General features: G+C 51.5%; 1 protein-coding gene across 2 annotated transcripts in view; it reads left to right on the top strand.

Moving 5' to 3' along the window:
- LOC310812386 (C-myc promoter-binding protein-like) overlaps positions 1 to 10,000 on the top strand; it is a 316,219-nt gene that overhangs the window by 38,543 nt on the left and 267,676 nt on the right. For both annotated transcript variants that reach the window (XR_014554511.1, XM_083680917.1), the window contains exons 19-28: positions 992 to 1,126; positions 3,510 to 3,617; positions 4,152 to 4,307; positions 4,557 to 5,247; positions 5,369 to 5,918; positions 6,273 to 6,498; positions 6,871 to 6,977; positions 7,745 to 7,920; positions 8,649 to 8,822; positions 9,788 to 9,968. Coding sequence is in view for 1 of the 2 variants with exons in the window: in XM_083680917.1 (XP_083537043.1) it covers positions 992 to 1,126; positions 3,510 to 3,617; positions 4,152 to 4,307; positions 4,557 to 5,247; positions 5,369 to 5,918; positions 6,273 to 6,498; positions 6,871 to 6,977; positions 7,745 to 7,920; positions 8,649 to 8,822; positions 9,788 to 9,968 (2,504 nt within the window). In the remaining variant the exon portion in view is untranslated. The remainder of the gene's footprint in view (positions 1 to 991; positions 1,127 to 3,509; positions 3,618 to 4,151; positions 4,308 to 4,556; positions 5,248 to 5,368; positions 5,919 to 6,272; positions 6,499 to 6,870; positions 6,978 to 7,744; positions 7,921 to 8,648; positions 8,823 to 9,787; positions 9,969 to 10,000) is intronic.

Genomic DNA, 10,000 nt, shown 5'->3' on the forward strand with positions numbered 1-10,000 from the left:
AACCTCTCAAGACCCATGCATGCCAACCACCAAGGTCCTGCGGACTCGCATGCCCACCCACACTGCCCCATGTCCAGCCTTGTACAGTAGTTACCCCCCCTGCCCCCTCCCCCTCCCCTTCCCCCCCCCCCCCCCCCTCCCCAACTCACACTAAACCTAAACTTGGTTGCATGCCCTCAGCTGAACTAATGTGTTGGCTTGACTCTGGATAAATAATGTTTTGAGAGAGCAATAAGCGAGTTGAGTGGATTCTGAATAACCTTCTAGAGAATTCTCCCATGGATAATGTATTAGAGATAATAACCAGGGGAAGCTGGTGGAGGTAGAAATCGGGAGACGGGCTCATTGTAATTCAAGGAATGGAATGAGAGGAATAGTTTAAAACATGTGCGTTACAATGAGCCCGTCCTCACGATTTCTGCCTCCACCAGCCTCCCCTGGTAAATTCATTGCTACAGTTTCAAGTCCCCTAGTGACCCCCACCCCCCCCCCTCGTGACCTGACTTAACCATGCAGGACTGTGGGGTTAATTTAGTGACCTGGGTTTCCTCCCTAGTGAGACTTGATTTGGCCTTGAGGTGTATGTCTCTGGGTGATGTAGTGTCTCTAATTGAGTGTATATATTGGCCCAGAGCCAGATGCCCCCCTGTGGCTGAGACATTAAGTTCGCACACTCCTGCCTCCCTGCTGCTCTTCACACACACACACACACACTCACACACACACACACACACACACACACACACACACACACACACACACACACACACACACACACATCCCCCATCTGTCCTGTACATATCCGACATAGGAGGTAGGGTTGGGTGTTCCTCATAGAAAAGCTCATAATTGGTATCACTCACAGTTTTTTTTTGCATATCCCACACTACAAGCTTACCTATCCCTGGTAGACAAATTAACCAACAACAAAAAAAACGGACCTTAGACCAGGGAGCCATTTTGTTAACACTGGCTTGTTGTCTTTGGGCAGATGGCAGCAGTGACCTGGACGCTGTGAGTCACGGCAGCCTGGATAGCTCTGCTGACACTAACCCGGCCGAGCCCAGTGGCCCCTACGCCACTGACTCCATCAAAGTAGACCCCACTGACGATAGATCTAGCACAGGTACACCCCAAAATGGCCGCCAGCCACGCTCACGGGGGCCGCCATCTTGTTATTATTATTACACCTTTTTTTCTCTTGACACATCTTTTTTTTCCCTCCTCTCTCATCACTCCACTCGGCTTCCTCCTACTCCTCCATTCCTACCTGTCCTTCTTCTCCTCCGCGCTTGGCCTATTCGTTCTGTAATTTTTCCTTCCATGTTTTTTTCCATGTTTTTCCCCCATGTTTTCTCTGCACTCTCTCTAACCCCCCCCCCCACCCCCACCCCCACCCCCCTCACTGTGTCCCTAACCCCCACCCCCCCTCACTCTGTCCCTAACCCCCACCCCCCCCTCACTCTGTCCTTAACCCCCACCCCCCCTCACTCTGGCCCTGCCTGTGCTGTGTGTGCCCTTGCATGCAGTCAGCTGCGGGGGGGCCAGTGTGGGCTTGGAGACCTGGCCGGCCTGCTCACACCGGGGGGGCTCTGAACCCACAGAACCCCCCCTCAACTCAGGTAAACCTCTCTTTCTCTCTCCTGTACTTCTCTCTACCTTTGGCTCTCTCTCTCTCTCTCTCTCTTTCTCTCTCTCACTCTCTACATCGTCCTCTCTCCTCATCATCTGTTCATCTCCTCCTCTGTCCTCTCTGTATGTCCAGAGCCTCTTACGGTCTGCTGCACTCTCCCTTCACTAATTTATCCCTTTTTTTGGTTCTCCTCCCCTTCACTCTCACTCAAGTCCCAGTTGGGGTTTATTTGTCAATGTCAATTATGGAGAGCAATTACTAAAGGAGGCGCACTCATTTTGATTATGAAAACATATTTTCATTGTGGCGATAAGCCCACAACTCTGCAGTGGTCTGGGTGCATACTGTGGAAATGTACATGTAGGTCAGTGGGAGAGGCGTGGGTTGGGCAGAGTGGAGGCTTGTTGCGCATTAAGGGAATTTTCCGGGACTGACATCATCATCTTGTGAGATACTGTATAGGTTTACTGTATAGGAGCCGGGGCGTATACTGTAGCCTCATGGTTTATTTACAGACGACAGGCAGAGAGGCTCATGGGAAAGATGAAAGAGAGAATTTGATTAGACAGCTGGTTGCCTAGAGACCCAAACTTCTGCTGCGTTTTTTTTTCTACAGACCTGTCGTTCTCTGCAGCGAAAGGCTGAAACAGAGAGAATTGTAGTGAGAAAGAAATCAAGAGAGAGATGAGAGAAGGAGGGAGAGAAACATGTTCGAGAGAGATGAAAGAATGTAGAGTGAGAGTTGTTCTGAAATAGTCCCAGGTCGATAGATGTTACATTCCTCCCTCTGCACAGTACGGTAAAGTTCATGATGCAGGCTAGAACTGCTGTGTACTCTAGTTCTGTAGTTCCTCTCCAATGGAGGCTGGTGGAGATAGAAATCGGAGGCCGGGCTTATTGTAATGCATGGAACGGAATGAGGAACGGTATCAGTGATGAATGCTATCAACACACGTGTTTGACACACGTGTTTGATACCATTCCTCATTCCGTTCCATGCATTACAATGAGCCCGGCCTCCGATTTCTACCTCCACCAGCCTCCCCTGTACCTCCTTACTGTATTGCTGCTGGTGCCCGCAGGAGGTCATTATTCTATTCAGTATATCTCACCCACTCCTTACTGCAAAACTGATATATGTGCCTGAAGACATGAGAAGATGAAAAGAGAGAGGGAAACTCCACCTCCCTTTGTGCTGTATGCTGCAGTGATCTCACGCAAGCTTTCCGTATGGGCACAGTGTCAGAGACCACCGGCCAGGAATATTAATAGAAAGTCAAGCTCAGTGACAGAACCTTTGTGAGAATATTTGATGATTATTAAAAAAAAAAAATTAGGGGAAGGAGAGGAGAGCTGCGTTCAACACTGCTTTGGAATCGTGCTAAGCTGCGTTGACAGGCGTGCGTTAAGTTGAGGAGAGAGAAGCTGTGAGTTTGTCGTGCTACAAATGTTAGGAGAACGTCAGCTCACCAACCAGCCAGGACGTGATAGAGAACAGTTGAATGATAGATTTGTCAGCCATTGTGTGTGTGTGTGTGTGTGCGTCTATTAAGTGCTGGTATACCACGGTAAAGCAGTGGAGACTGATGGAGGTAGAATTCGGAGGACGGGCTCATTGTAATGGATGGAATGAAATGAGGAAAGGTATCAAACCAGCCTGGAATACACAATGACTCAAACCTGGCCTTAGTGGGAGTGACTTTACTGAGTAAAGTATTTGTTATACATGTACGTGTTTGATACCATTCCTCATGCCATTCCATGCAATACAATGAGCCCATCCTCCGATTTCTACCTCCACCAGCTTCCCCTGTGGTAAAGACAGTCTAGTCCAGTCTAGTGTGTAGCTGACTCTCTTGTCTCTCTCTCCCCTCAGGAGACCAGTCAGACCTGGGTTATAACTCTCTGTCTAAAGAGGAGGTTCGTAGAGGAGACCCCAAAACGGCAGACAAGGATGACAAGAAAGAGAGTGACTGCAGCTCCTGTGAGTGAACACACACAGCTCCCACACATCCCGAATAATAGAACACCGCCATTTGTACCCCACAAACTAGCTTCAATCCCCACCACGGAGGTCGTATTTGGGGTTCTCTCTTGACCTTGTTGAAAGTGAGAGATTTGGATGAGGAGCAGGCTGTTGCTTCCGAGAGACTCTGATGCCCTCTACTGGATTTTGAGGGTCTATTTCACACCATGTTTCATGCCAATTTTGTAAATAAAACGGGAGAAACATCCATACATTGATTAACATAACTATTAAAGTCCTCATTATGCCCTAGGCATTCATAGATTGCATTTGAGTGTGCTATAATGTTTGTGTATCTGTGTGTGTGTGTGTGCGTATTTGTGTGTGTGCGTGTGTGTGTGTGTGCGTGTGTGTGTGTGTGTGTGTGTGCGTATCTGTGTGTGTGTGTGTGTGTGTGTGTGTGTGCGTATCTGTGTGTATGTGTGCGTATCTGTGTGTATGTGTGCGTATCTGTGTGTATGTGTGCGTATCTGTGTGTGTGTGTGTATACAGTGTCAGAGACGGAGAGTGCTAAGGGCAGTGGAGACTGTCTCCCTCAGCTTGACTTCCCAGAAGTCAGCGCTCCATTTAAGCCACGCCACGGCATCGTCCGCGGCAACTGTCCCTATAAGGACGCAGCCCGTGAGACCAAAGGTACAACCAGCACAGGTAAACACTCGGGACTGGACAACTAACAAGTTCATTTGGTCATCTCTTTTTAGTTCGTTGATTGGAGTTGACGGTGCATGCTTTTGCCAGGCCTCCTGGGATGTCGCTACAACTTTTCTGTTCAACTCTCTCTTTCCTCCCCCCTCTCTCTATCCTCTTATTCCTGTCCTCTTTTTTTCTCTCTCTTCCCCCGCTCTCTTTGTATCCATCCCACACTTTCTCTCTCCCTCCCTCCCTCCCTCTCTCCAGACCACGTCGCAGGACTTCTCTTCTCCTCTTCTCTGGAGGAGATCGGTGTCGTCCAGACCAACAGCCTACACAGGAGACACAAGAGTCCCCTAAAGGAGGAGGGAACTCCCAGAGGCAGCGGAGGCGCCGGGGGGTCAGCTCTGGACTGGCAGGGGGTCAGAGGTCGCAGGCTGAGTGGAGGAGACGCCTTTGGTGTCAGCGGTGGTAGCGGCACCAGCGCGGTCCTGGGCCTCGCCATGCACCAGGGAGAGACAGACCCCGCGAAGATCGCTGAGAACCTGGGAGCCGACGCCAAGATCCTCTCCGGCACCGGCTTTAACATGAGCAAGAGGCCCCGCTCTCTGGCGCTGGGCGGACCCGAGGGGCCGGGCGCCAGGGGCCGCAGGCTCAGGGAGGAAGACAGGGACTCCAGCGACGAGGACAAGGGCAACATGGACGGCATATTCGATCTGGAGGACCTGGACTTGGACGGGCCGAGCCCAGACAGCGGCACCAACAGCGTGGGTCAGAGCGGCGAGCCCTCACGCAAGAGGACGGTGGAGCGCAGCGCGAGCTACGGCGGCGTGGGCGGGGGGTCCTCTAGAGGGGCCGTGAAACGGACGGACATCCAGACGGGCTTTGACCCGCTTTCCCTCCTGGCAGCAGAGTCACACCGGAGTCGGAGTCAGGATGAGGACCAGGAGGTGGCCAGGTACAGGTTTTACTGCCTTCTATTGCAATGTTATTGTGCCTCCAAGTGTAAAGTGTGAATGCGATTTCTAAATACCCATTTATCTTGATGAAGTTTGTTTTGATTCGATTTTTTTTTGTAGTTACGGCGACTGCAGCACCCCCACGGCGCGTCGTCACCTGGCCAGAGAGATAGAGATGTATATGAACTACATGGGGAGCCCTCTGAGCAGCCGGACCCCCAGCATGGACCTCCAGGACCCCGCCAGCCCCCTACTCCTCCACCCCTCCTCCCTGTCTGCACCCCGTCGTGCCAGCCTGCCCCACAGCTCCCCCCTCAGGACCGGAGGGGTACCACGCTCCCGCACCTACCACTCCCCCTCCCAGGCCTCGCGCCAGCGGATAATGTCCTCTCCCCCTTGCCCCCATTCCACCACCACCTCCAGCCTCACCCCCACCCCCACTCCCAGCCCACGACCCAGCCCTTACAGGGAGAGGGCAGGGGGGGATACCCTGGGGATGAGCCTGGCCTGTCCCTCCCCCTCCCCCTCCTCCTCCTCCTTCGCTCTGGACACCCTCCTCACGCCCACTCTGGATGTGTTTAAGAGCAGCATGTTCTCCGCTGGGAAAGGTGTGGCAGAGAAGGCCAGCAAGTGGTACTCTCGCCTGGCCACCTACACAACCCCCACCAAGGTAGGAGGGCTACTGGGCTGTTCTCACCAGGGGACGCTGGTGGGGGCAGAAACCAGAGAACGGGCTCATTGGTGCATGGAATGGAATGAGGATTGGTATAAAATACATGTTTGATACCATTCCTTGTTCCATTCCATGCATTACAATGAGCCCGCCCTCCGATTTCTGCCTCCCCTGGTTCTCACCACAAGGTTTTCTTTTTGCAAATGTAAGCCACCAAATAGCTTATAGCTTTGTCTGAATTTCCAATAAGAAATACTACAACAAACAAAAGGTCAAACTTTGTGTTTTACATAGAATGTATAGTTTATTCCGTATGTGTAAAGATGAACGTCCATGAAACCCCCCTTCCAGGATGGTAACAGTGACCGTCTGAGTGTGTCGTCCCTGGGCATGGGTGACCAGGACTGCTCCTCCCTGCTGGATGAGGAGGGGCTGGGCCTGGGGGGGGAACCTGACGGCCCGATCTCCCCCCTGAGGAACGGCCCCCGCCGCAGCCCCCGCCGCAGCCCCCTCCGGACCCGACTGGAAAGTCCCAGTCTGGGGATGGGCTCAGGGAGACCCCCACCCCTACACCCAGGTACCCCAACCACGACCCTACTGCGTGGGTGGGTGGGTGGGTGGGTGGGTGGGTGGGTGGTTGGAGTTCTTCAATCAGGCAGCACAGTGTGACATTAATGTCTCATTAGTATGTAGATGAAAGGGCAGGCACATTTTGGTCTGTGATGTGAAAGCAATGCTCGCAATATGTGGTGGTAACACCATTCTTTTCAAATGTTTGAAGAGTTAGGCTTTTTAAGTGTATTAAATATTAATTGTAAATCATTTGGTTTAATCTCTGTAGTGGTTTTCAGATCTATCTAACTAGAATCTGCTGTCTCGGCGCTCCTCAGCTAGATCATAGTCAATGATGATTGTGTGGTTTGTGTGTGTGTCCCACCCCACCCCCCAGGTTGTGTCCTGTCTCCCCCTGATGGCTTCCCTCTACCAGACAGGTCCGACCCGGGCTGGTCTCGCTACACCAGCAACACCAGCATATTCCACAACTACGCCATGGAGGTGAGAACCTCCCCCAACAAACCTCCTGGCCCCCAGCCAACACTGTCGCTACAGTACCCTTGAAGCATGCTTCTCATTGGTCCAAACCTCTGGCACATCGTGAGCTCCGAAATATAAGGCGTTTGGTGTAGTTCAGAGATATTAAGCATCAAAGTTTTCACATCTCAACTGGCCGAACTGTTACATGTTACATTCCACCTTGATAGCTCAACAGGGCCATCACCCTACAGGTATGTAAAGTAGAGAATATCTAAATACTGGGACATTTGGAAATTAGATTTTTTTAGATGGTCCAAAACGCAGATGGAATGTTATAATTCTGAGCTCACAACATGTTATTTTGTTGTCTCTGACATCCTGACTCCATCTTGGCTGCGACACCCTGACTCCATCTTGGCTCTGACATCCTGACTCCATCTTGGCTCCGACACCCTGACTCCATCTTGGCTCTGACATCCTGACTCCATCTTGGCTCTGACATCCTGACTCCATCTTGGCTCCGACACCCTGACTTCATCTTGGCTCTGACATCCTGACTTCATCTTGGCTCTGACATCCTGACTCCATCTTGGCTCCGACACCCTGACTCCATCTTGGCTCTGACATCCTGACTTCATCTTGGCTCTGACATCCTGACTCCATCTTGGCTCTGACATCCTGACTTCATCTTGGCTCTGACATCCTGACTCCATCTTAACTCTGACACCCTGACTCCATCTTGGCTCTGACATCCTGACTCCATCTTGGCTCTGTCCCTGTGTGTGTAGCTGCTGATCTCCAGCTGTTCGCGCTGTAAGACGTGCGACTGCCTGGTGTACGACGAGGAGATCATGGCGGGCTGGACGGCAGACGACTCCAACCTCAACACCACCTGTCCCTTCTGTGGCAACCCCTTCCTGCCCTTCCTCAACGTGGAGATCAGGGACCTGCGAGGGCCTGGGAGGTACGCTGTGATACTATATAACTATGTCATTCACATTCAAACTATCTGAACCTTGAAGCAACATGCTAGAACAACATAGTCTGTATTTTGCTACTGAATGTTTGATCCTTCTTCTAGCATTGTGACTGCCAATGGCCCCTGGTGTGAGCATTGATTACTTTTTCTTATGATGACTGATGGATAGATGATTCACTTACTTAAACAAATGTATTTGTTGTAAGTCGCTTTGGATAAAGGCGTCTGCTAAATGCCATAAATGTAAATGTAAAAATATAACAACTGGGGATTCTACTAGTCTGCTACTGTAGAGTACCATCCCTGAGCAACATTCACATTTACATTTTTTCATTGTTCCTAATCTAGCAGACGCTGATCTTATCCAGAGCGATTTACAATAAGACATTGGTCTGAAGTACCGCCTGTCACAATCACACTGCCACAGTACACCACAGCAGCAGCCACATCGCCGTCAGTGTGTCACAACATCCTCGTGTCCCTCATCCTCTACTCCCTCATCCTCTACTCCCTCATCCTCCTGTCCCTCATCCTCCTGTCCCTCATCCTCCTCTCCCTCACCCTCTACTCCCTCATCCTCCTGTCCCTCATCCTCTACTCCCTCATCCTCCTGTCCCTCATCCTCCTCTCCCTCACCCTCTACTCCCTCATCCTCCTGTCCCTCATCCTCCTCTCCCTCTTTCTCTCCCTCATCTCTTTTTCTCTCCCGTCAGGTTTTTCCTGAAGAGCAGTCCATCGGCAGATGAGGCGGTGTCCTCGTCCTACTCTGTGTCTACAGGCCTGGACACGGAGACATCCACCTCCTCCACCCCCACCCCCTGTCCCACCACAGCCCTCTCTCCCCCCTCTCCTAGGATCACTGTGCAGGAGTGCTCAGGGAACGCCAGGTAACACCACAAACACCACCTCCCCCCCCTCTCCACCCCCCAGCTCTTTATAAAAAGCTAATAATTCTGTAGTGCATTTGCTCTGAGTGTACCTGTATTCCAGGGGAGGCTAGTGGAGGTAGAAATCGGAGGACGGGGCTCATTGTAATGCATGTAACCTCGTTGAGACCAGGCTTTCCTGTTTGAATGAATGATGCCTCGCCACACTTGAAACCAATCAAATACCTTGCTTGCGCGGAGCTCTAAAAAAACACAATTCAGTTTTTCCTTTGGGGCTTCTTCCATGTTGCGAGCTAGCACAGGCAACAACTCTATGCAAAATAGTCCTAACCGGTTGGAAAAGACGACATTCCTAACAACAAGCAGCCATTCTACAGGCGTGTGGAGGAAGGGTTCTCGGAATGTCACATCCAATGAAATTGCAACACATTTTTCCATCGTTCCTTCCAGTTCCCGATCCAAGCCAGAACGGCTCATCCAAAATTCTCCTGACCTCAAAGGATGCGTGAGAAGAAGGTCAGTCGGAAGTATGACTACGATGCACGATGAACACGTGTTTGATTCCGTTCCCCATTCCATTCCAAGCATTACAATGAGCCCGTCCTCCGATTTCTACCTCCACCAGCCTCCCCTGCTGTGTTCACCCTGAGCCTGTCCTCATTTGGGCTTCAGCTGGACTGTCTCATTAGAGAATGTCTTTGAAGTAGCCGCTCGACATCCACATGTTCCCTATTTTGCATTGTAAAGCTTCACGCTCAACACCTGGTCCTGTACTCACTGCTGTGTGTGTGTGTGTGTGTGTGTGTGTGGTGTGTGTGCGTGTGTGTGTGGTGTGTGTGTGGTGTATGTGTGTGTATGTGTGTATGTGTGTGTGTGTGTGTGTGTGTGTGTGTGTGTGTGTGTGTGTGTGTGTGTGTGTGTGTGTGTGTGTGTGTGTGTGTGTGTGTGTGTGTGTGTTTCCCCAGGCTGCCCTCCTCCAGGGCCCAGTGTATAGAGATCCCTAGTGAGCGTCGCCAGGGGGCTCTGTCCCCCGGGGCTCCTATGGTACGCAGCGTCAGCGCCTTCGGACCCCTGGAGGAGCCCCCCAGACTCAACCACTGTATGTCCACCACAGGCAGCCTCCCCAGCCGCCTCAACGAAGACACGGTGAGACACACACACACACACACAGACACATA

This window comes from Argentina silus, assembly GCF_951799395.1.
Source record: "Argentina silus genome assembly, chromosome: 11".
NCBI classification, from domain to species: Eukaryota; Metazoa; Chordata; class Actinopteri; order Argentiniformes; family Argentinidae; genus Argentina; species Argentina silus.